Source organism: Rana temporaria, chromosome 5 (genome assembly GCF_905171775.1).
Source record: "Rana temporaria chromosome 5, aRanTem1.1, whole genome shotgun sequence".
NCBI lineage: Eukaryota > Metazoa > Chordata > Amphibia > Anura > Ranidae > Rana > Rana temporaria.
The window spans coordinates 313,205,299-313,233,071 of NC_053493.1; the positions used below are offsets into that span (position 1 = coordinate 313,205,299).

The window sequence follows — 27,773 nt, forward strand, 5'->3', positions numbered from 1 at the left end:
GTATTTCTTCAGTGATGATGCCACTGTAACCGCCAACGTACAGCTGAAGTTTAATGCATGGTATGAAATTCATTAACACACTTGAAGACTTTTTTGCTGGAGTTTTCACATTATACTCCGGTACTATGATGGATACACTATTACTGGTAAAACAATTAACATTTCTCAGTTATGAAACCTTTCTTATAAATATGGATCAGAATAGTTTTTTAAAGGCTAGCACATTACTATATGTACTTGCTCAGATTTACACTGTTCTGTGTGCATGTGGGGCACGTGGTAAAACATACGTACAATGTGAATGGACTCTCAGAGTTTTTCTATGTCTTTCACACTAAGGTGTCCGTTAATAAACTGAAAAGTTGTTTCTCAGTTCAGTTCTCAGGCCTCGTACACACGACAGAGTTTCTCGGCAGAATTCGGCGAGAAACTCGGTCAGAGCCGGATTCTGCCGAGAAACTCTGTCGTCTGTACACTTTTGGCCCGATGGAGCCGCCGAGGAACTCGTCGAGAAAATAGAGAATATATTCTCTATTTTCTCCTTGTTCTATGGGAGAAGGCGGCCCGCCGAGCTCCTCGGCGGCTTCATCCCTGAACTCGACGTGTTTGGCACGTCGAGTTCTTCGGCCGTGTGTACGGGGCCTCAGAGGAAAATTATCTCCTCTGCATCCGGTTTAATAAACTGAGAACTTCAGTTCTCAGAGGGAGAACAGAGGAGAAGTGTTTCCTCTGAAATCGACTGAGATCTGTGTAAAAGTGGGTGGGCTACCTGTAATCTCGTGAGATATTGTGAGATTACAGTGCAGCCGAGTTCAAAAACTGAAACTAAAGTTTAACCACTTAAGGACTGCCTCCTGCACATTTACGTCGGCAGAATGGCACGGCTGGGCATATGCACGTATAGGTACATCCTGTGCTAGTACCCAGTCGTGGGTCGCGCGCCTGCGACACGGTCCGAACCCCTGGGACCCGATCGCCGCTGGTGTCCCACGATCGGTCCCCGGAGCTGAAGAACGGGTAAGCTGTGTTTACACACAGCTCTCCCCATTCTTCAGCTCCGGGGACTGTTCTTCACTGTGGCAGCGTCATCGATTGTGTGATCCCTTTTATAGGGATACACAATCGATGATGTCACACCTACAGCCACACCCCCCTACAGTTGTAAACACACATGAGGTCACACATAACCCCATCAGCGCCCCCTGTGGTTAACTCCCAAACTGCAATTGTCATTTTCACAGTAAACAATGCATTTCAAATGCATTTTTTGCGTTGAAAATTACACTGGTCCCAAAAATGTGTCAAAATTGTCCAAAGTGTCCGTCATAATTTCGCAGTCACGAAAAAAATCGCTGATCGCCGCCATTAGTAGTAAAAAAAATGTTTTTTATAAAAATGCAATAAAACTATCCCCTATTTTGTAAACGCTATACATTTTGCGCAAACCAACCGATAAACGCTTATTGCGATTTTTTTTTTTACCAAAAATAGGTAGAAGAATACATATCGGCCTAAACTGAGGGAAAAAATGTTTTTTTATATATTTTTGGGGGATATTTATTATAGCAAAAAGTAAAAAATATTGAATTTTTTTCAAAATGGTCGCTCTATTTTTGTTTATAGCGCAAAAAATAAAAACCATAGAGGTGATCAAATACCACCAAAAGAAAGCTCTATTTGTGGGGAAAAAAGGACGGCAATTTTGTTTGGGAGCCACGTCGCACGACCGCGCAATTGTCAAATCGACGCAGTGCCGAATTGCAAAACCTGGCCGGGTCCTTTAGCTGCATTTTGGTCCGGGTCTTAAGTGGTTAAAAGAACATGTACAGTTGTGTTCAAAATTATTCAACCCCCCAATGCTGTAAAGGGTTTTAGGGAATTTAGTGTACATTTGTAATTGTATTCAGAATGAAATCCTACAAGGACTTCTTAAAGAACCATATGCAACTAAAATGACATCAATCGGTTTTGTAATACAGTAGTAAATGTTTATTTTGTGAATTCTTCATTTACACAATTACTCAACCCCTTAAAGACTACCACTCTGAAGAACAAAGGTTCATTGAAGTGTTTTCAATCAGGTATTGAAAACACCTGTGGATGCCAGGGAGCAGCAATAAAGCCTAATAAGCACCAATCAGGCAGCTTTAAAATGACTGTGATACTCAGCTCCTTCTAGACATTTACTGGTGTGGTTACAAACATGGTGAAGTCAAGAGAATGGTCCGGGAAGACAAGAGAAGAGGTGATTACTCTTCACAGGAAGGGCAATGGCTATAAGAAGATTGCAAAGATGTTAAACATACCAAGAGACACCATAGGAAGCATCATTCGCAAATTCAAGGCAAAGGGCACTGTTGAAACGCTACCTGGTCGTGGCAGAAAGAAGATGCTGACTTTGACTGCTGTGCGCTACCTGAAGCGTAGAGTGGAGAAAAGTCCCCTTGTGAATGCTGAGGAACTGAGAAAAGATTTATCAGATGTGGGTACTGAAGTTTCTGCTCAGACAATACGGCGCACACTGCGTAATGAAGGCCTCCATGCCAGAACTCCCAGGCGCACCCCCTTGCTGTTTCCAAAGAATAAGAAGAGTCGACTGCAGTATGCCAAAAGTCATGTGGACAAACCACAGAAGTTTTGGGATTGTGTTCTGTGAAACAAAATTAGAAGTGTTTGGGCCCATGGATCAACACTATGTTTGGAGGAGGAAGAACAAGGCCTATGATGAAAAGAACACCTTGCCTACTGTAAAGCATGGCGGGGGGTCAATCATGCTTTGGGGCTGTTTTGCTTCTGCAAGTACAGGGAAGCTTCAGCGTGTGCAAGGTACCATGAATTCTCTTCAGTACCAGGAGATATTGGATGACAATGTGATGCAGTCCGTCACAAACCTGAGGCTTGGGAGACGTTGGACCTTTCAACAGGACAATAATCCCAAGCATACCTCCAAGTCCACTAGAGCATGGTTGCAGATTAAAGGCTGGAACATTTTGGAGTGGCCATCGCAGTCACCAGACTTAAATCCGATTGAGAACCTCTGGTGGGACTTAAAGAAAGCAGTTGCAGTGCGCAAGCCTAAGAATATGACTGAACTGGAGGCTTTTGCCCATAACGAATGGGCGAAGATACCCTTAGATCGCTGCAAGACACTTGTGTCAAGCTATGCTTCAAGTTTAAAAGCTGTTATAACTGTAAAAGGATGTTGTACTAAGTACTAAGATTGAATGTCAATTGGGGGTTGAATAAAACTGATAATGATTTGAGCACAGAAAAGACATTTGTGGTTATTGCATTATAAATGTTATGTTATATTTGTCTGACCTACATGTGCCTCTTTGATTTAATTGTAAGCAGGATGACTGAATGATCAAAATCGGTGTCAAACTGGGCAAAGCAATCAATTTCAGTGGGGGTTGAATAATTTTGAATACAACTGTAATTACATGTTTTCAGGCGTGATAACTATATATATATATATATATATATATATATATATATATATATATATATATATATATATATATATATATATATATCCTGTGTATATATACACGTGTGTGTGTGTAGTGGAAGGGCTGTGAAATCTTCAGATCTCGGTTTATTACACTGCCCGTTTGTGACAAAACAGCCATGTGCTGTGATGAAAAGCGGAGAATATGTTCTCTGCTCCTTATCTCAGTTTATTAAACCGGCAATGCTCTGAGATAAGCCGTGATCATCATGATCTCGGCTTATCACTGTTTATTAAACGTACACCTAAAATGCCATGCTTATATGTGAACAAACCACATGGGGAAAAATGGGATTGCTACTTGAAATGGAACTTCATGCAGCAAAATGCAAGAATTTTGTTCCATCAAAATAGACAAGTATGAATAGGACCCCAAACCAAAAGTGACCTTTTATATGTATGCCTTAAGCCTTCTGTGCTTCCAGAAACCTTGGTAAATTGGGACAGATGGTTGTCAGCAGCTGTGTAGTAAATGCAAGTTGATTATAAACTGGATTTTGATACAAAGTATGAATCAGTATTTTACTGTGTATGTATAAAATGAGACATCAAAGTTGAGTAGTAATAAAAGGACCTGCTGTGTACGCCATACTTATGGTTTACATTTCTATGTAACCCCTTTTTGTGCACATAACTTTGCTGTAAGATTTTTCTTGTTATCCTGGACTACATCTTCTCATTATGATTTTTTTTTTGTGATCAATTGTGTTCAACACCGTTAATTATTGTCCATTCTACTGTATTTTTGTGTCTTTAAAATGACACATAACATTCACAATGCAATAATATGTATGCTGGTATGACTTGTACATAATGTATATGACTGTGCTTTTAACAATGATTGACCGATATTTCTTTGTAAGATGCTACATAAGCAGGAACTAAAAATTCTGACTAGCTGATATTAGTTACCTTACTATAAATGCATCATAGGCTCCCAATATATTACCCTTTAAATAATGTCATCCAAAAAAAATTCTTACAGTTAGCTAGGTTTAGAATTACAATTTTTCTTGCTTTCTATATCCCAATTGAAGACATTTTCATACACTTCCCCTGCTTGTAAAAGATGGTCAAGGAGACAGAACGTATGGGGTGATATCTCCAATCTCTCCATAAGGAGCCGTTTTTTAGGGTCTTTTAGGTTTTTATTGCTGATTTGCCCCGACTTCCAGCAGTGACTGGGGCAAGAAAGCAAGGACATTTCCTTTATGGTGCCACAAATGCCAATAACAAAGCTGACAGCCATTGTAACCCATCCCCCCCTCTATCCAAAAGAAGAAAATTTATGTCTAGCGATTTACTTTGCGTTAAAGTCTATAATTTTCAAGCATGCATTATATAGATATGGCGTATAATTATTAAAATATATATATATTTTTTTACCATGTGTTCCTGTTGTGTGATCCTGTACACAGAATGCTCGACAGTCCTAGCCGCCTAGATGAAGAACACAGATTGATCGCCAGATATGCAGCAAGGCTGGCAGCTGAGACCTCTTCATCAGTAAGTTTTGTTTTATCAAGAGTTGGAAAAATCATATTATATGTTCCTGATAAGACATAAGGCCCCCATAGACTGATTGCATTTCATATGATTCCTACTGACCCAGGTGAAAGTCAAGCCATGGATGGATCTGAAAGCCCCACCCAGCATGACAAAAGTCAATTAAAAAATCGGCTAAGCTGGGTGAAAGATTTTTGTCTGAACACTGAATACGTCCTATTAAATGTAAACTATTCAGAGGTACAATGGGATTCAGGCAGCAGGTGTTATAGTTGCTATAGTTGCTTTAATTATACAATAGGTGTCAGTGGACTGTTCAAGAGAAAATGAGCCATTTATGGTGGCCTTTACAGTATAAGGAATTGAATAGGAGCATTTTTTCTATACAAGAGTCATTATTTTGCAGGACAGAGTGTATTCTGATGGTGGGGAAGTCTCCCCACTGTCCAAATACAAATGAACAGCGAGGCAGATTGCCCCATTAAGTATGTAGATGGGGGAATCAAGTCTTTCTTCTTCTTTTTTTTTTGTTTAACTCGCTGGTTGAACAAAAAAAAAACATATTGCTTATCTGTAGGCTGCCACGTTTTTATAAACGGAATATTTTGTTTTCAGTCCCAAAAAAAATGCACATGGCTATCACATGGCATTTAATAGGACAACAGTTTGCTAATAGGAGGATAGTAGTGTGCGCGTGGAATGGCATGTATGGGGATAACAGTGTGCACATCACTTAGATTTACCTCCTTCATCGGTGGGTCATGTATTAAAGTGTTTATTTTTTTTCTGTAGTTAACAGTTCCATGTTACAACATAGAGGATGGGGACCTAATAACATTATTTTTGTGTCACAAGTAAGGCTTCGTACACACGACCGAGTTTCTCTGCAAAAACCAGAAAGAAACTTGCTGGGAGATATTTTTCTGCAGAGGAAACCGGTCGTGTGTACATTTTCGTTGAGGAAACTGTCGAGAAACTCGACGAGCCAAAAATAGAGCAAGTTCTCTATTTCCTCGACGGGAATGGAGAAACTTATCTTGTCGAGTTCCTCGACAGCCTAACAACGAACTTGACGAGGAAAACGATGTGTTTCGCCCGTCAAGTTCCTCGGTCGTGTGTACGAGGCTTCAGAGTTAAACCAGCATATACAAACCTCCAAAACAATTGTTTATAAAAAAGGATATTCTTCCATTTATATATGCTTTCCTTCACATAGCGCATCTTGGAGAAGTAATATATAAAATATTTCCCTACTCAGCTAACCAACACCACCAACAACCTGTTTGTAGAGCTAGCTAACACCAAAAAGTATATTGCATTATTCTTCAAGACTAATTTATATAATAAAAAAAACTGTAGCACCCCACCTCCTATAGTGATTAAATGAATATGTACATGTATAGGCACCAAACAAATTACTAATACGTATCTCAACTAAAAACCTTTACATCTAATAAGTCACTATAGCATTTGTGATCCAAAATTTGTAGAAAAAAAAAACACTTTAACTGGTACTCCACCTAAAGTGTTACAAACTGCTTCTGAGGAAGTCCCGTTGGGACGCAATGCGTCAGGCAAGGTTGGTCCATGACATCAGCACACTACTGAGAGGAGTTTTAATCAAAGCCGTCAGGTGAAATAAATGACTGCAGTGAAACCAGGCAGTGGAGTAAATGCACAGGTGCCAATACATATTACGTATTACACATTTATGTGAGTATTATTTTGAGGTCAATCAACGTTATTTTATAGGTAGAGCATTAGATGGTCCTCCTATGTCTTTTTGAGGAATTGCAGTATGTGGTAACAGTGCCTGTCACAACTCGGCTGCAGCGCTTTTATTAACCTTCACAGCACCAGAATACCACAGCTGTGGGGGTGTCCAGGGGCAGATAAAGGAATATTTCAACCTAACACAACAGCCACCAGCACTGGGGACATTCTTCATTCCATGGTGCAGTTTAAAAAAATAAAAATAAATCACCAACGTTCAATATCTACACTAAAGCGGTTAACTTCTCATATGGGGTAATACAGTGCCTGTCTCACAAGGAGTCTCAGTTGTTACCTGCTTTTCAAAAACTGTTGCAGGGTAACATCTTCACCGGCAGTGCAATGTGATATAGCAGCAATGTCAGTGTAGCATTGTGCCAAGTGTAGAAATATCACTGCTTTTGATCATGAATTGGTTAACCACTGTATTATGTATTACTTTTGTACAGCTATCTGCGGCACTAAAATGGTTTTATACACCTTATTTCCCAAGTAATTACAGTTTCAATACATGGTTCTGGTCTGGCTGCTAACTGCTTGACTTTTTCCCCCTGTGAGGTCTTGGAAATGTTTGTTGAATGCTGACATCAAACCTGGCTGCAGTGGTGTACATCTTCAAACAGCAGGTCATTCTAATGATGTCAAACCAGAGGAACAATTGACCAGCATGGTGGGTCTAATTCTAGAGGAGGATAGGAGATGTGAGAGAGTTCTTTTGTTGCATTCTGTTATCAGTAAAACATTTCAGAAGAGCAGCAACTATTTGTGTAATACAAAATATTAATCCCTAAAGCGGCACATATTTTCAGTTTCCCTTTAGTGGATTCCAACACATGTAAGGCACTGATTACACTGGAAGCGATATACGTGAAAACTGGGAGTCGGTAAACATTTTTGCAGCAAGGGGTTCATTCACATGTCACCTAATGAGGGAATTCTATATATTGCTGATAATCGTAATGACAATAATGTGTTCAATCTGACACCTGGTTAATAGCAAATGATAATAACAGAATACTGGAACTTATTATCCTTGACCTGGTGTGTTAGATTTGTAAATTGAGCCCAATGTATTCTAAAGAGAAATGTTAAACTTTTAGCATTCTGACCACCAGCAGCAAAACTATCTTACCTTCAGCTAAGATGTTCCCTGGAAGAAATTCCATGCATCTTTTGACAATTTTTTAAGGATTGGCAGAAACCCCTCTTCCTGCATTGCTGCACACTGAGACAGGCAATCATGACAACTAAAAATGAGGACTGTACCCTAGTATATCACAGTAGTGAAAGAACAAAAGGGGGGTGATGAACGCAAAATTAATACACTGAACAATCTAGAGAATGCTCAATAAAGTCCCTAAGTAGTAATGATGGTGATTAAATTGCTAAGGCTTAGTAGTCAACAATCAAGTGAGTGCATGAATGCTTATTGGTCAATAATCAAGTAAATACATAAATGACAAATATCTATAAAGTGCTGGTGCAATCAACAATCAGGGATCCTGGTGGATGGTGCCTGAGAAATCCAATGGAGTGCATAAATGGACAGTTCATATAATGATGATTTGGTTCAAATGGCAGATAATTATCCAAGTGATCTTCCTGGCAATGAGCTCACAGAGCGCTTACCTTAACCAAAAGGGATTAATGCTTAGAGCAATGTGCGACTGGCCTCTCCGGATCAGCGTGGCGGCTGTGTGGACATCAGCTGGGCGTTGGGCTGGGCTTCACAAAGATGGTGGCTCCCAGACGACGGATCCGAGCCAACAGCGAGTCAGACCAAAAAAATGAATAGTAGATCCAAATAGTGAAGTACGTTTAAAATGTAATTAAGTAAAACAAGTTTACAGAGAAAAGTAAAAAATATATAACATCCAGGGAGCTGGTATAGCTTAAACCACAGCCTCGGGGACGGACAAACGTCACTTCCGGTCACGTGGGGCGTTCCTAGTTCATGACGCTCATCGTGACGTCACGTGACTTCACTCCTCTGATGAAGTCAAGTGACGTGATGATACGCGTCAGGAACTAGGAACACCCCACGTGACCGGAAGTGACGTTTGTCTGTCCCCGAGTCCGTGGTTTAAGCTATACCAGCTCCCTGGATGTTATATATTTTTTACTTTTCTCTGTAAACTTGTTTTACTTAATTAAATTTTAAACATACTTCACTATTTGGATCTTCTATTCATTTTTTTGGTCTAACTCGCTGTTGGCTCGGATCCGTCTGGGAGCCACCATCTTTGTGAAGCCCAGCCCAACGCCCAGCTGATGTCCACACAGCCGCCATGCTGATCCGGAGAGGCCAGTCGCACATTGCTCTAAGCATTAATCCCTTTTGGTTAAGGTAAGCGCTCTGTGAGCTCATTGCCAGGAAGATCACTTGGATTATTATCTGCCATATGAACCGCATCATCATATGAACTGTCCATTTATGCACTCCATTGGATTTCTCAGGCACCATCCACCAGGATCACTGATTGTTGATTGCACCAGCACTTTATAAATATTTGTCATTTATGTATTTACTTGATTATTGACCAATAAGCATTCATGCACTCACTTGATTGTTGACTACTAAGCCTTAGCAATTTAATCACCATCATTACTACTTAAGCACTTTATTGAGCATTCTCTAGATTGTTCAGTGTATTATTTTTGCGCTCATCACCCCCCTTTTGTTCTTTTCCATGCACAGTGAGTCGTTTTCACCTAGATTGTAGCAGCAATTGTATTGTATACACGCCCTCATTTACTCATTTAATTTCACTTTGACCAGCGCTAAAGATTTCCACATTTTACAGTAGTGTATAAAAAAAAAAAAAAATGTGGATTGATCAAGTGGTGTGATCACACAGTACAAATCCCAACCCTAGTACATATATAGAATCACTCACCAAGTGTCCACCCAAAACAGGGTATTCCACTAGTGGTATCATTTTTATACACTACTGTGATATACATTTATTTTGTAGGGTACACCTCTAATTTTTTCGTTTTTATTCACATTTACCACTGTACTATACCATTTTTATAGGTAGTGGCACTAACCTATTCAATTTTCACTTTGCACATTTCAATTATATTTTCAACAATTTTTACTAGGGAGCGCCAACACCCGTTTCTTGCTTTTTTAATTTTTTAGTCTCCTTTGGGAAAATTACTGGGGGGCTGCAATCTTTTATGTTCACCTAAAGCGCGGAATCACATTTATATCTTCTCAATCATGACAACAAATCACAACATATACTGTAAAGTGTGTGAAGAGTCCTAACAGTTGCAAAGAGAACTTTTTAGGGGACACCTCTTACCTTTTCAGCTTACAGTATCTAGAAGTGGAGCCATATTAAAGTCTTATGCACACTGGACGTTAAAATAATGTTAAAAAAATGCCAGTAGCGTTGCAGTGAGTTTTTAACGTTTTTGCAATAGTCGAAAACTGCTGATAACAGCCTATATGTGCATTGACACATACGATAACATGATGAAGAGTTTATTGACTGTAGAGAAAAACATCCGAAGCCAAAAACAGCTGCTGTAAAAATTTCCAAAAACGAGTCTAATGCAGTGATGGTCAAGTTAAAAATCTTAGAGGATTTCAAGTGCAACACCTCAAAATCCCTGAAGGTTTTGGTCCAGATGCATTCTTGCAACATACCACAATTATATACTGAAGAGAAAGTTAAAGTCCTCCTTGTTATCAATGACCATCAAAAACAAGATCCTAGTATTGGTCTCAGTGGCTGCAAATATAACTTCAAGGATAGGTGTCAGTGGATGCAATATTAAACCCCAGAATTTGTGTTAGTGGATGCAATAACCCTCAATATTGGTGTCAATGACTGCAATTACCCCCAGTGATGGTGCAAGTGGGCACAATAATAAACCCTATTATTGGTGTTTGTAAACACAATAATAACCCCCAACATTGGTGTCATGGACCGCAGTAATTATCCCTAGCATTTGTGTCAGTGGATGCAAAAATGTCCCCCCAACGTTGTTGTCAGTGACTGCAATAATAGCCCCCAGTCACTAGCAGTGCTGTAAAGGTTGTCTCCAGATCCAGGGATCCTTTGGACTTCATAGTGGATGCCCTGATGACTTTGTTGGATGTATAACCTGATTTATAGATTTTCTCCTCTAAAATACCTTCCAGGGGTTCTTTGCAGGATCGAGATAGAGAACTTCCCAGTAATTCTCTTTACACCAAACTGGTCCAGGCAACCATGGTACTCCAGACTACATCAGGCTTCTGGTAGACTCTCTGTGGGCCCTCCCAGATCTGCATAATTTTATCGCCCTGCTTCTCAATTGCTGCCTTTTAGTGGCTTGGGATAGGGGCCTACCTAAATTTAGTTATCCCCTGTGTTTTTAAGGAATAGGAAGTAGACTTCCTGCAAACTTTATCATTTCATCTGTGAAGTGCATTTCTCATGATGTGCAGCCAGAAATGACCAAGGAATGGTCTGGTCTTGGATGGTCTATACCAAAATCTGGTCTTGAGTACCATCAAAGGTAAATTTCCCAGTGATTCCATGGGTTTTAAATTTTTGTTGAGCACTTCTTTTTATGATTTAGTTTACAGGCGGTCCCCTACTTACAAACATCCAACTTACAAACGACTCCTACTTACAAATGGAGGGAGACAACAGGAAGTGAGAGGAAATCTACTCCTAGGAAGGGAAATTCTCTCCCGTAAGAGTTAATATGAGAAAAAGGTGTCTCCACTGATACTTTATCACTAGTCCATGTTTTCCTAACAACCCAATATTTTAAAATCCAATTGTCATTTGGGACAGAAAGTGAGGTGAAATCTTCTGAACATTGTCATTGTCACAGACAGCAAAACAAATGTTACAGGGGTGATAACCCTTCTTTATGCTATACAAAAAGCTTAAAAATAGATTTTGAGTGTCGGATACATAAAAATAAATTAAAATTTCACACTCAATTCCAAAAAGGGATTTTTAAAAAGTAAATGCTGTAAACTATTTCAATAATAAGAAATGAACACAGACATAGATCCAGATGGCATTGCCAAGGCTACCCTCACCAATTTTTTTCACCTTCAGACCTCAGATCAGTGGAAATCCTCCACGTTAAGCTCTCATGTGAGCTTCAATGCATGCACCTTCATACCTCATATCAGCTGCAATTTTTGCACCATTACACCTCAGATCAAGCCCAATTCCTGTACTTTTACACCTTAGATCAGCCCCAATTCTGCAGCTTCACGCCTAAGAGTAAACCCAACTTTTGCAACTTCACCCCCCCCCCCCCAAAAAAAACCTTGAAGCGTTTTTTAACGGGAAAAAAAAACAGATCCTGTTTCCTTAAAACAGCACAGTGCTCGTGTTGTGTTGCTCGTGTTGTGTGATTTGGACCCCTGTAACACCTAAAAAAAAAAACTGTCTGATCCCCCCCCCAAATCCCCTCTCCTAGCACAAATCTCTCCTCCTCGCACAACCCTGGGTCCCCCTGTTTAGCACAAATCCCCCATTCTTTCTCCTAGTACAATCCCCCCACATCCCCATTACCCTTCACAGCTCAAATTTCCCCCATCCCCCCTCCTGCACAAATCTTTCATCTCAGCATAAATGATTGTTACCCTCCCTCTCCCCCCCCTTATTCTGTACAGCTACCACAGATCCTTTTTAATTCTGCTTCTGAGGAAGTGGAATGGCCCTCAGGGTGTGAACAGGCACACTGAGCTGAAGTGGGCAGGCGGAGAATGTGACCATCCCTGCAGTGTTCTATGCAGGTGGGCGGAAGCTAAGGTGGGGGGGTGGGAACTGAGACCTGCGGGAGCCAACCCGCTGCCTTGTATGCACAGGGCAGGAGCTGTGACTATCCCTGCCGTTTCCTATGCAGGTGGGCAGGAGCTACAAGGGGGGAGGAAATTGAGAACTCTGGGGGGCCATTCCGCTGCCCTGTACTGTATGCATTAAGTTTGTCTTATTGCCGTTTTTTATGGTCAGAAGCGGGAACTGAGACCTGCGGGAGCCAATACCACTGCCTTTGTATGGATAGAGCCGGGCGGGAGCTGTGACTATCTCTTCTGTTTCCTATGCAGGTGGGCAGGAGCTAAGTTGGGAAGCGGGAGCCAACCCGCTGCCTTGTATGTGTAGCGCGCAGCCATCGGCCAGCTTTGTTAGGGAGATGGGTGTCCCCCCCTAGATTTTCCTTCACGTTCCATCATGAATGCTGCTGAATGCCACCTCTGGCACATGGCATTAAATGCCATCTAAAACCGGGACAGACATCAACACCTAAAAATCATTATGTATACAATTATAGAAATAAAATGGGAATGTGTGCATTTTTTTCTTTTTCTTCCTTACTTAAGACCTTCATTTTGGGACATTTGAACACTCCAGCAAGGCAGCAGTAATTTAATTCAGCTATTTGCAATCCTTTTATCTGTGACAGAGATTATTTACAGGTTTACAGAGCATTGATCCTAGTGTGTATTGAAAACATGAAAACTGCCTGATTTTATGGGGATAAATAATTTTTTCTTGCATCTTTTCTGACCATGCTGTCTTTTTTTTCTGTCTCCTGTTGTCTTTTACGGTACTGTGCAGATTTCTGATAAGAATATTCTGTTTTATTACAGCAGCCTCAACAGAGGGGCCCAGATATCTCTTTCACTATTGATGCAAATAAACAGCAGAGGCAGCTTATCGCAGAGCTGGAGAACAAGAACAGGTATGAATCATATTTAAATATATTTTATATATATATCTTTAAAAGATTTTCCTGACTGCAAATGTTTGCAAGATCATTTGTAAGGGTAGGACAAATCCCTGTGTTAATACACAGTACTACTATACCAACCGCATTTCATTCGTTTCAAGCAGTCCAAAGAATAAAAGGTTGCTGCACTCATTAAACTTTGCCTTAGATTTAAGCATGCACTTTTACACAAAGTCACCTTTCTTCCACTTTCCCGCTGCTTTATTCAGCCAATAGGAACAAGGAAATGTATTCCATGTGTAAGCGTACTATTACGATTACTATATTTGACATCGTATTTGTTGCAACATAAAATGCGAAGATGGGGGGAGTGGGGGCAATGGAATAGTTGCTGAGGTTAGACCCAAAGCAACCCACCCGAATGGATATGGGCACTATATCGGTACTGATAAAACAATGTAAACAAAGTGTATAAAGCACAAGTTTATTCATAAAAGCAAGACAGATAGTTGTACATCTCAGTGATTGGTCAAAGTCGACTAGTTTCGCAGAGGTTCACCGCTTCGTCAGGACAAACCAATCCTGTGAGTGAATTGAAAACGGCACAGGGCTGGGCCACCCAATAAATTCCCCCGCGGCGGACAAGGGGGTAATGGTCGTGAACATCACGGCAATTAAGTCCGTGGACAATAGAAACCAAGCCATGGTGGAAGATAGATAATCCTGGTGTGTGCAGGCAGGTGGGCAGGGTAGAAAGTGCAGCGATATGGAGGGATCAGGGATAGTGCAGTATAGAACTTGAGGTCCAATAGTGCTGGTTATGACCAGTATATTGTCACCCGGGGAGGTAACCAGCCGGTGACAGAATGCACGGTAATGCATGGACAGGGAACATAAGTAACACTGCACCATCATCCATAGGGATCCCCAATGAACTGCCGAACGGGTCCTAGCCTGTCGCTGCCTGGACTACGAGGCCACAGATAACGGGATCCAATCGGGTGGGTTGCTTTGGGTCTAGCCTCAGCAACTATTCCATTGCCCCCACTCCCCCCATCTTTGCAATTAACTGGGATGATGGTACATTTTTATTTAATTATCATTTATTTTTACATGAGGCCATACTCACATTTTTGCAACATAAAATGTAATGTAGTAAAACCTTGGTTTGCGAGCATAATTTGTTCCAGAAACATGCTTGTAATCCAAAGCACTTGTATATCAAAGCATTTTTTTACAGGGTATAAAAGAGAAGAGAGGCACCTCTAAGTGTAGCAATAAGTTGCTAAATGTATCTTCATTAAATGTAACCATATTGCTACTTTTTTTTATTTTATACTCAGTTGTGACATGATGTTACTGTTATATCAAGACATCACTTGTATATCAAGGCAAAATTTATTAAAACATTTTGCTTGTCTTGCAAAACGCCCTGGGGTTTAGTCAGGGATCCCCTCACCAAATTCTAACTACTGTAGTTGTTGGAGATTCATTGATTTTTCCCTAAGTTTGGCCTTGCTGTACCTTTTTCTCTTCTGCCTCTAGGTGGCTGGGAACTTGTTGGCATTAGATGTGAGAAGGACTTTTCAAGGTCAAGTTATAGTTATATGGGATATCTCAGCCAATGGGCAGGGGTTTTCTTGAATCCCTTAGCCTGCTGGGAAGACCTATATATTCGGGTAGAGTCAGGTGATCGATGATGTGTGCCACCAGGACTGACGTCTGGGTGGAAGTGTGTTGTCTGCCCTGGGCTGGTAGTCCAGAGATTGGGCCTAGCCCGGGGGCATCTGGCTGCCAGGCTGTGTGAGCCCCTATCCAGAAGTAAGGGGGGAGTGCAGGGTTGGGACTGTGGCTTGCGGTCCAACCAAAAGTGGCGGTTCTGCCGGCCGGAGAACCTGTTGTGGTCAGAGGTAGAGGGAAAGCCCATTGCAGTGTTTGTCTATGAATCGTATCCATAACCTACTTGTTTGCCACAGAGGGGCCCTGGGTGTAGAGGGTGGCTTTTACATTGTTGTGTTTGACCTTTTTTGCTAGGACATTGCTACAACTTAAAGGGATTGTAAAGGTTTGTTTTTTATTTTCTAAATAGGTTCCTTTAAGCTAGTGCATTGTTGGTTCACTTACCTTTTTCTTCAATTTCCCTTCTAAATGTTTTTTTTCTTTGAATTTCTCACCTCCTGTTCCTCTTCAGTAAGCTTGACCCCATCATCCAAGTCGTTCTGGCTGGGGGGTTAGTCGGCATGCTCGCCCCCTCCCTTGGGACTACATCTCTACGGGGAGACGCTGTGAACGTTCACAGTGTCTCCCCGCAGGGATGTAGTGCCAAGGGAGGGGGCGAGCACGCTGAATAACCCCCAGCCAGAACGGCTCGGATGATGGGGACAAGCTTTCTGAGGAAGAACAGGAGGTGAGGAATTCAAAGAAAAAAAACATTTAGAAGGGAAATTGAAGAAAAGGGTAAGTGAACCAACAATGCACTATATTTCTGAACTAAGGGGACTGAATCGGTGTCATACTTAACCTGACCATACGTGGATCAAAATTTGGCCAGTTCAGCAAGGACTAGACAAATTTTGATTCATCTATAGCCAAAGTTGATCGGTAGATGCTATAGACTGCAGTGCTGATCTTTGTTTTCTGACTGTGGGGAAGTCTTCCCACTGTCAGAATACAAAGACACAGTAGAGATGATTCCCTCACCCCCACCCCCACCCCCCTGGTTGAATGACAAAACTGACCCGTCTATGGTCAGCCATATTCTATAAAATAGAGAATCTGATTTAATCCTTACCGCCAGCTGTTTAAGAGAATTATTTGATTTTATTACTGTGATTGGTTATCACAGTGATTATGTGATGGAGAACCGGTTCTGCCAGCGTCTGATCATTGCTATATCGATGAGACAATGTGGTCACAGTGTTCAGGACGTGTGATTGCACCCTCCAAAAAACAGGTACAACATTTTGTGGCAGCACGGAATAGGTCCCATCTCCATGCTGCTGCCTTATATATGCCTACAGCTGGTGGCAGGAGGTTAAAGTAGAAGTTCAGCCAAAAACAAACTCTAAATCTGCTTGCAGAGTTATTTTTTGCTGAACTTCTAAATCCAACCTGAATTGAGAGATATGAAAGCTTCTGCTGGTCAACCCCTCATGAAGGTAGTAATTGTCTCTGGCTTCATTGTTTTCTGAGTCACTAATCCAGGACACACACACAGCTAATGAAGTCAGAGCAAAGTATTGACTCTTCCTTTGTGTACTTGTTTTAAGTGAGTGACTCAAAAAGTACTGAAAACAATAAATCCACATGAGAGCCTGGTAACTGGCAGCCTCCATATGTCTCTCAGTACAGTACAGCTTTCCTATAGTGATATATATATATATATATATATATATATATATATATATATATATATATATATATATATATATATATATATATACACACACACACACACACACACACACACACACACACACACACACACACACACACACACACACACACACACACACACACACACAATCTCCCAAAAGTGAGTACACCCGTCACATTTTTGTAAATATGCTATTCTATCTTTTCATGTGACAACACTGAAGAAATGACACTTTTCTACAATGTAAAGTAGTGAGTGTACAGCTTGTATAACAGTGTACATTCGCTGTCCCCTCAAAATAACTCAACACACAGCCATTAATGTCTAAACCGCTGGCAACAAAAGTGAGTACAAGCGGTCCCTTGGTTACAAACAAGATAGGGACTGTAGGTTTGTTGAATCTGTTTGTAAGTTGGAACAGGAATAGTTTTTAAAGCGGGGGTTCACCCTAAAAACGATTTTCTAACCTTACATCCAGCTCACTCTCTACATTGACAGTATTCCGTTTGTTTTTTGCTGTACATACCTCGTATAGCTATTTTCTTCCCTGGCTTCCTGGTCGGGACTCCCGCGGGAGTGGGCGTTCCTATCCAGCAGGTGATTGACGTGATGACAAAAACGACCTCACCCGTCGCATAAGGAGCGTCACTAGTTGCCGAAAGAAGCCGAGCGGCGAGTCGGCGCTATACGGCGCCTGCGCACCGACGTTCGGCTGCTTTCGGCAACTCGTGATGCTCCTTATGCGACGGCGGGAGGTAGTTTTTGTCATCACGTCAATCACCTGATGGATAGGAACGCCCGGAAGCCAGGGAAGAAAATGGCTGTACGAGGTATGTACAGCAAAAAAACAAAAAAAACAAACGGCATACTGTGAATGTAGAGAGTGAGCTGGATGTAATGTTAGAAAATCGTTTTTAGGGTGAACCCCTGCTTTAAGTGTTGCTCCAGCCAAAAATGTTTAAGCTTTTTGGATAGCATAGGGAAGGGTTATCACCCCTGTAACATTTGTTTTGCTGTCTGTGCCCCTGTTCAGAAGATTTCACCTCACTTACTGTCCCAATGACAATTGGATTTTTAAAATGTTGGGTTATTAGGGAAACAAGGAACACATCGGACACTTTTGACACGTTTTTGGGACCATTCACATTTATACAGCGATTAATGCTATAAATATGCATTGATTACTGTGTAAATGTGACTGGCAGGGAAGGGGTTAACCACTAGGGGGCGTTGAAGGGGTTAATATGTTCCCTAAGGTGTGTTATAACTGTAGGGGGAGGGGACTCTCAAGGGGAGGAGACCGATGTGTGTTCCTCTGTACTGGAAACACACATTGGTCTCCTCACCGCTGACAGGAGGTGGATCTGTGTGTTTACACACACACAGATCCACACTCCTGCCGTGATTACCGACAATCGCGGGCACCCGGCGGCAATCGCGGGCACCTGCGCCGGGTCACGAGCGTCGCTGTGGGCGGCGCGCGCCCTAGATCGCCGGGAACACAGGACGTCATATGACGTCCACCCAGATCGGCGAGGGGTTCCTGCCGCCGTCATTTTACAATGACGCGGTATGGAAGGTGTTAATCTATGCCATGAAGAATTAAGGCAGTTCTGAATGCAAAAGGCGGTCCAACCCGGTACTAGCAAGGTGTACCTTATAAAGTGGCCAGTGGGTATATACACGCATACATGCTCCTTTTGAATAACCCAATTTTGTACTTTTACCTGATTGCTTCTTGTTTCTTTTCTCTGTCTTAAGAGAAATCTTGCAGGAAATACAAAGGTTGCGAATTGAACATGAACAGGCCTCTCAGCCCACACCAGAAAAAGCCCAGCAGAATCCCACTCTGTTAGCGGAGCTCCGACTGCTCAGGTGATGAACAGATAGCACAAATTATGCCAGTGGTTTCAGATATTAGCATTACAATTATTTGTGAATTTACTGTAAAGAGAAACTAAAGTCAAAAGTGTTTTTTAGTGTTTGAACCTCTGCTGGGTTTTTATTGCTGTTCATTTCTAAAACATTTGCGGGCTGCACACATTTTCCCTGTGTTTTCTGTAATACATTACTTTAATTGCTAAGATGGCTCCATCTAGTGGCCAAAATATAGAATCATTTTCTAACGATGAGAAAATATGCTGCAGTTTGGCCACTGGATGGAGCGGTTGATCATAGGAATTATTCTATTTCAGAAAATACGGAGGAAAATGTATGCAGCTTGCATAAACATGACATTCGTCCTATAAATGTTTTATAAATAGACCCCAGTGTGTTACCAAGGCAGGAAGAGAGGACATTTCTCTAGCAAAGACAGCAATACATTTTTTTTTTTAGGAAAATGAGGGGTTTGTTTTAATTATACACACTTTTTCCTGTACAGTATATAAACATCCTGAATTCTTTCAAAGAGAGTACTCAGCACAAACGTTTTTTTTTTATTATTGTTTCTGTTGCTGTTGATCAAATAGCCATTGTTTCTTGTGTGGTCCCCAAAACAGGAATTTAAGCAAAAAATCTCTCTATCCGGGCACAGATAATGAAACATTTTTCTAAAGTAGACTTGGAAAGGGTATAAAACTCTGTCAGGATTTTATTGCTGTCCAGGTTTCCATTGGCAGATCTCCTCACCTCCTTTTTGGTGCCCTCTCAAGCTTAAATAAAAAAAAACACATATTTGGCTAGAGTTGGGTTTAAGGCCTCGATATTTTCATATGAGGATGCACCATAAGTGTTGTAATGAACTGGACAGCAAAATAAAAGTTGTAATTGTATCTTAAAGTACCGCATTTATCGGCCTATTGCGCGCCCCGGCGTATAGCGCGCACCCCCGAACTTGAAGAAAAATTCCTGTAAAAAAAAAAAATACTTAGTTTGGATGCCCCTCGTCGGTGTCTTGCCCGTCGTCCATCGCGTCCTGCCTGTCGTCCATCGGTGTCCTTCCCGCTCGATCCCCGCTTCCCACGCTGAGTTTGAACCACTGCACCGGCATATACCGAGCGCAGTACACTCGGGTATAGTCGGGCAGGCACGGCTCCTCTCGCATAAAGGACGTACAGGGCGTGACCGCGAGAGGAGCCGAGCCTGCCTGACTATACCCGAGTGTACTGCGCTCTGTATATGCTGGCGCAGTGGTTCAAACTCAGCGCGGGAAGCGGGTATCGGCGTATATCGCGCACCCACGATTTTGCCCTGATTTTGGGGACACCTGGAGGTCTCCAAGGAATTCCTTCCATTTACATTTCCCTTTCACTCCCTGTTTAGCTATGGGACAGAAAGGGAAATCTCGAAAATAAGACACAGATGGCAAAAAAAAAAAATCTGACAGGGGTTATAAACCTCCATTGCCCTATCGAAAATGTAAAAAAAAAGTTTTGGCTATAGTTATAATTTAAATAAATACTGCCATAATCTATGAAAACATTAATACAGCTGTATAGTTGACATGTGTAAAACATTCCATGAGCGCCTCTGTTGACTCCAGTCTTTACTAATGTTGCGGATAGAATTTTCTCCATCTGATACTTCCAGGTGCTTTGGGTGATTTAATCTGCCCGCTTTGGTTTTGTAACACCCTACCCCACCCCTCACCTCCATTTTCTGTTTAATTAGTATGTTTTTAGGAGTTGTAGAGACACAATAGTGAGGGGGAACTGCAGTGGGGAAAACACGGGGATCCAACACATCTGAAAGTGTCAGATGGTGAAGAGTCTAGCAAATGATTTAGTTTGTATGTCTGTTTACTTGCTCTTTTATAGGAAGAGGTAGAATGTTTATCTAATTCTTGTCCTTCAGACAGCGCAAAGATGAACTCGAGCAGAGGATGTCTGCCTTGCAGGAGAGCAGAAGGGAGCTGATGGTACAGCTTGAAAGCCTCATGAAACTGCTGAAGGTAAGATGTGTGTCAGCATTTAATGTTGGCAGAATCAGCACTTTGTCAGAGGTTATATACACCTTCATCTGTTGCCTAGATCAGGATAGTATTTGATTATGTTATACTAGTAAACCTACTCTTCTAATTGGTAATGAGCCAATGACTATTTAATTATTTAAAGCCTAACTCCAGGTTTGATTTAATTTATATGGTTTGCTTAGACCATGGTGGTCCAAAACAAACTGTTAACTTCACTAATACATGTGCCCACTGTTGACAGAGTATTAAAATGATGCGCTAGAAGCTTCTTGAATACAGAGAATAACTTTACTTTGATGGAGGAATGCAGAACATGTCTTAACAGCATGAGAAACAGGAACACAACAAGTAAACACTTAGAGAAAGAAGGTACTTCCTCTGATTACATCATATCATATACTTACACTATAACGCTACAGCGCCATGTGCTGCATAGATCGGTATAATACATATATATTGTCAGTTTATAAGCAACTTTGCTGTTGTACTTCCAACACCCCTTCTCCACACCATGTGCTTAGTCAAATTCAATTCAAATTCTTCTGGATATACTATATTTATTGGCGTATAACACTCACTTTTTTACCCTGAAAATAGAGGGTAAACTGTGCCTGCGTGTTATACACAGGGGGCTGTGGAAAGTTATTTTCCTGAAACTTCCCTCTTACAGTTAAGGGTGCGTGTTATATGCCTGTGCGTGTTATACGCCGATAAATACGGTAATTGATATACCTTCGACAGAGGCCTTTGTGAGTGCATCAGCAGTCATCTCCTCTGACAGGCAGCATTGAATGTCAATAATACCTTGTTCTGGGTTATCCCTCAGTAGGTGATACTTGACATTTTATGTTTTTTGTCCTAGAATTGACCCTTTCTGATTGTGTAAGCTTTATATATCCTTGGTTATCTTCAAAGATAGCTTATGCTTAGCTTTTGCCTGTCTGTCCTTTCTGTCCCATGCCTCTGTCTCTCTGTTTGTGGGCCTGTCTGTATTCAGCACTTGCCACAAGTCATCCTTGCTGAGAAGCATTTCTAGCATGAACTTCTTCCAAAGTTGGTAATTGGCATTGTTTAGCTTTGTGATTGCAAACTTCACATCTGAACCACTTGCCATCTTTCAGCAGCTTTTATACAGCTTTTTACGACTTGTAGTACTCTCTCCAGTGCCTGGGCCCATTACATCATATCATAGAATGTATTTATTTATATTCCATACAATTTATAGTATATATCACTCCCAGCAGTTGTATCTATTAGTGAAGGAAATAGTTTGTTTGGACCAGCTTAGTCCAAACCAGCTATTTGAAGTTGACTCAAACCCGGAGTTCGGCTTTAATACTCTGCTAGAAGTTTATAGCTTAGCTGGGTTTCAGCCAGAAATATATATAAATTTTAACTCTGTTTAAATATGTTTCATTTAAAAAAGAACTAGAAAAGTTGACAGTCCCTCATATCACCCTGAACTTAACATGCAAGAAGACTTACTCCATAGTTTCTAGATTGGATGGAATTTTAAGGGACAGTTTCTATTGCTGTATTTAAAGTTTTCATATGGGATAATATGTTTAACACATTTTTTTCTACTGGGCTACGGTAGGAGAAGGTGGACTTATCCCTTAGCTATTACTTTTGAAAGAACCTTTTTTTTTTTTATGGCAGAATATTTTTGTAGAGTGTGGCCAATATTCTTTGTCTAGTATACCAAATAAATAAATGTTTGGTGTACAGGGAAGGGGGAGTTGCAATGATGTATAATCTGACAACCCTAAATGAGGAACATCATAGCTGCCTGGAGTTCATTATATACAGTTGAGGGTCCACATTACATCCCATTTTGTGCAGTCGAGCAGGATATACTGTAGGTACGTTTTGGTTTATATTATACAATACATTTTTGAATAACCAATGGTAAGACCAACATACGAGAAAAGCATATATTGTCTCATTCTTCTGTAGGTATAGTAGGATCTGCCTTAAAGTCTTACTAGCCAGTGTTTTACCCAGTTTAGTGTGTAGCAAGTGGGAATAGAAAGTGGATATATAACCTTTTTCAGGCTTGCGACTAACATTCCTGTTAGTGGGTATTCAGACAAGGGATTTTCCTGGTCCCTGAATTGTGCCTCCAGGTCATGGCACACTAAGCATCCATCCCTTTCCTGTAATTACATGGAAGAGTACATCATTCCTTCCTTCCTGTCTGTAACAGTTACAATACCATGTGAGTTTCATATCACAGTATCTGGATTGCACCAAGTTGAACTAATACAGTGCTTTGGAAAAGTATTAATTTCCCTTGAAATTTTCCACATTTTGTCATGTTGCAACCAAAAACGATTATTTTAATGTGTTAATGTGATGGACCAACACAAAGTGGCACATAATTGCGAAGTGCAAGGAAAATGATGAATGGTTTTCAAAATGTTACAAATAAATATGTGAGAAGTGTGGCGTGCATTTGTATTCCGCCCCCTTTACTCTGATGCCCCTAAAATTTTGTGGAACCAATTGCCTTCAGAAATGACCTAATTAGTAAATAGAGTCCAACTGTGTGTAATTTAATCTCTGTATAAATATATACAGCTGTTCTGTGAAGCCTTCAGAGGTTTGTTAGAGAACCTAGTGAACAAACCGCATCATGAAGGCCAAGGAACACGCCAGACAGGTCAGGGATAAAGTTGTGAAGAAGTTTAAAGCAGGGTTAGGTTATAAAAAAAAATCCCAAGCTTTGAACATCTCACAGAGGACTGTTCAATCCATCATCGCACAGCTGCAAACCTGCCAAGACTTAGCCGTTGACCTAAACTGACAGGCTATGCATGGAAAGCATTAATCAGAGAAGCAGCCAAGAGGACCATGGTAACTCTGGAGGAGCTGCAGAGATCCACAGCTCAGGTGGGAGTATCTGTCCACAGGACAACTATCATGCACTCCACAAATCTGGACTTTATGGAAGAATGGCAAGAAGAAAGCCATAAAAAGTCCAGTTTGCGAGAAGCCACAGCAAACATGTGGAAGAAGGTGCTCTGGTCAGACGAGACCAAAATTTAACTTTTTCGCCTAAAGGCAAAACGCTATGTGTGGCAGAAAACGAACACTGCACATCACCCTGAACACACCATCCCTACAGTCAGACATGGTGGTGACAGCATCATGTTGTGGGGATGCTTTTCTTCAGCAGGGACAGGAAAGCTGGTCATAGTTGATGGGAAGATGGATGAAGCCAAATACAGTGCAATCTTAGAGTCTGCAAAAGATTTGAGACTGGGGCAGAGGTTCGCCTTCCAGCAGGACAACGACCCTAAGGCCCCTTTCACACTAGGGCGTTGGCGGTAAAGGGCAGCTATTTTTAGCAGCGCTTTACCGTCGTATTTGTGGGGGTATTCGGCCGATGGCGGGGCGCATTTACCCCCCCCCCCCCGCTAGCGGCCAAAAAAGGGTTAAAACCACCGCAGAGTGCCACTGCAGCGGTGCTTTGCCGGCCCGCGGTGCCCATTGATTTTAATGGGCAGGAGTGGTATACACACCGCTCCAAAGATGCTGCTAGCAGGACTTTTTTTACTATCCTGCTAGCGCACCGCCCCAGTGTGAAAGCCCTAGAGGGGGGGGGGGCTGAATACAAATGCACGCCCCCCTTTTCACATATTTGTAAAAATGTTGAAAACCATTTATCATTTTCCTTCCACTTTACAATTATGTTGGTCTATCACATAAAATCTCAATAAAATACATTTACACTTTTCAAGGCACATGATTGTTTCATAAAGATGAGTTCTCAGGGGAGATCCAGAAATGTAGTGAGACATTTTGCCTCAATTCTCACTATTTTGACCAGTTTCAGGATGGGTAGGTGGTGTTTGGACTTAAATTATCAAGTTCAAATGAAGTGGCAGCTGGATCTAAGCAATATTTAAGTGCATGTAAAATTTTAAATCTGTTCATCTTTTAGTATGTTTGGCATTATGCCTGACTGTATACTGTTTTCTAAAGCAATTCAATTTATGTGAATCTTGTACAATGTTTCCTAACTGAAGATCCAGCTAGTAACAGCACTTGTTGCAGTCTGAGAGCTGTAAGCTGCTGCCTCACCATTGGCAGCAACACTGGCAACCTGTCTTGTGCTCCTTTAGTTGGCAGCTTGGATGTCTATTAGATTTATTAGCTAGCTAAAAGTATGAAACTTAGCAACAGATTCATTATTTGCAAAAATTGTATTTGCATGATGCCAAATATATGATAAAATAGATTTTGGGTTTACATACACTTTAGTAAAACCTCATCCATTTTTACTTAAAAACAGACTACAGTAATTTGCAAATTTCTTAAGCCTATATTTTATTTACAATAGAAAACAAATCAAATGTTTAAACTGAACCATTTAAAGAAAAAAAATGAGGTGATTTTGAAATTGCTGGCAGCAACACATCTCAAAAAAGTTGGGACAGGGCCATGTTTACTACGGTGTAGTATCCCCTTTTCTTTTAACACTGTAAACATCTGGGAACTAAGACCAGTTGCTGCCGTTTTGGGAGAGGAATGTTGTCCTCTTCTTGTGATATAGGATTTTAACTGCTCAACAGTCCTGTGTCTTCTTTGTCAAATTTTTCCTTTCAAGATGCACCAGATATTTTCAATTGGTGAAAGATCTGGACTGCAGGAAGGCCAGTTAGTTAAGCACCTGGATTCTTCTGCTACAAAGCCGTGCTGTATTCAAAGATGCTGTTTGTGGTGTAGCATTGTGCCACTGAAATATGCATGGCCTTCCCTGAAAAATATGTTCTCTGGATGCAAGCATATGCTGCTTTAAAAGCTGAATATATCTTTCAGCATTGATGGCGTCTTTCCAGATGTACAAATTGCCCATTCCATATATCAGAGATGCAGGCCTTTGAACTGAGCACTGACAAGCTGGAAAGTCCCCTTTCCACTTTAGTGCAGGGGTTGTGGCACCCATGATTGACAAAAAGAATGCCAAATTTCTATTTGTCTGACCACAGTTTTTCACTTTTAAATAAGCTTTTGTTTGTTGGGTTGTTGTTGAGGGAGTATTCAGTCGGTCCTCTGTAACGTAACGTAATGTAAAGGAGCACTTTGATATAAAAGGGACTGCACTGTAAAGATTATAGTGCCCCATTACAGTGCAGTCCCCTTTATATCACAGTGCACCAATCAGTCAAAGCCCCCCCCCCATCACAGTTCCCCTTGCAGTCATGCCCCCCCCCCCCCGTTCTCTCTAATCACAGTGCCCCCTTTTACCTCTCTGCCACCCCTGCACAGTCCTACCTTTGGCAGGGCAGAGGCAGCACTCAGCCTGTGTGTCCTCTCCAGGGTCCCCCTGACTATGTCATCCTATTAGCAGGGTAGGAGGCACGAGACGCTGCAGATCTGGATCATATTAACAAGCAGCTGCTTGTTAATATGAAAAGACTTCCACTCTCTGTGCAGATCTGCAGCTCCTCCTGCCCCCTGCTCTGCTGATAGCATGACAACATTGACGGGCAAGATGGGAATGGAGACACAAGCAATGGCTACATAGCGGGAGGTGAGCAGCAACCTTGGTATGTTAGGCCCATCTGGACCATGGACGCTGTGCAGCCAGTTATCAACAGGCCATGGACCAGTACCATTCCGCAGCCTGGGGGTTGGGGACCCTTGCATTAAGCCAGTTCTTGTTAGGACATGTGGCTCTGGCCCAATGGGCAAATGGTGTGCCATATAGCCAGTCTTGGCCTGTATCCAATCACGTTACTGACCTGTTGCCATTTAACCACTTGCCAACCTGCTCACGCAGATATACTGCAGCAGGTCAGCTCTCCTGCACAAACTTATGTACCTGTACGTCAGTCCGTAAGAGCAGGATAGAGGACGCCCGTCCTGGGAGAGTGTGAATGCAGGGCCCACGCCTCGATGTCCACCGGTGGTCCGTGATCACGGCGAGGCAGAACGAACTGTCTATTTAAACAAGGCATTTCCCCCATTTTGCCTAGTGACATGACAGGGATCTACTGCTCCCCAGTGATCGGGAACAGTGATCTCTGTCATGTTCCTGGCAGCCCATTCCCCCTATAGTTGGAACATGCTGAGGGAACACACCCTTAAAGGGGTTGTAAAGGTTTGTTTTTTATTTTCTAAATAGGTTCCTTTAAGCTAGTGCATTGTTGGTTCACTTACCGTTTCCTTTGATTTTCCTTCTAAATGTTTTTTTTTTCTTTGTCTGAATTTCTCACTTCCTGTTCCTCCTCAGTATGACTATCCACCGCTTGGATGATGGTGGAAAGTTTACTGAGGAGAAACAGGAAGTGAGAAATTCAGACAAAGTAAAAAAACATTTAGAAGGGAAATGGAAGGAAAAGGTAAGTGAACCAACAATGCACTAGCTTAAAGGAACCTATTTAGAAAATAAAAAACAAACCTTTACAACCCCTTTAACCATTGATCGCCCCCCCCGCCAATGTTAACTTTCCTGCGAGTGTAATTTTTACATTGATCAGTGCATTTTTATAGCAATGATCAATGTAATAATGTCATTGGTCCACAAAAAGTGTAATTTGGGGTCAAATTTGTCCGCCGCAGTGTCGCAGTCCCGCCATTACCAGTAAAAACAATAAAAAATAAATGTCCCTAAATCTTTCCCATAGTTTGTAGATGCAATAACTTTTGCGCAAACCAATCAATATATGCTTATTGCGATTTATTTTTTTACCAAAAATATGTAGAATACATATCAGCCTAAACTGATGAATACATTTTTTTTATATAATTTTTTTTAATATGTATTATAGCAAAAAGTAAAGCAAATTAAAATTGGTGGTCTTTTTTTGTTTATAGTGCAAACAATAAAAACCACAGAAGTGATCAAATAGGAAAGCTCTATTTGAGGGGAAAAAAAGGACGTAAATTTTGTTTGAGTACAGCCATGCAAAAAATGCTTTGGTCATTAAGGGGGTAAATCCTTCTGGGGCTGATGTGGTTAACCAAATTAGTTGCAAAATGCTCTTCCT

The 27,773-nt window shown here is 41.4% G+C and overlaps 1 protein-coding gene across 25 annotated transcripts in view; it reads left to right on the plus strand.

Moving 5' to 3' along the window:
- DTNA (dystrobrevin alpha) overlaps nucleotides 1–27,773 on the plus strand; it is a 303,735-nt gene that overhangs the window by 250,037 nt on the left and 25,925 nt on the right. For all 25 annotated transcript variants that reach the window (XM_040354139.1, XM_040354136.1, XM_040354148.1 and 22 more), the window contains 4 exons: nucleotides 4,930–5,017; nucleotides 13,407–13,498; nucleotides 18,624–18,737; nucleotides 20,658–20,754. In XM_040354139.1, coding sequence (XP_040210073.1) covers nucleotides 4,930–5,017; nucleotides 13,407–13,498; nucleotides 18,624–18,737; nucleotides 20,658–20,754 — 391 coding nt within the window. The remainder of the gene's footprint in view (nucleotides 1–4,929; nucleotides 5,018–13,406; nucleotides 13,499–18,623; nucleotides 18,738–20,657; nucleotides 20,755–27,773) is intronic.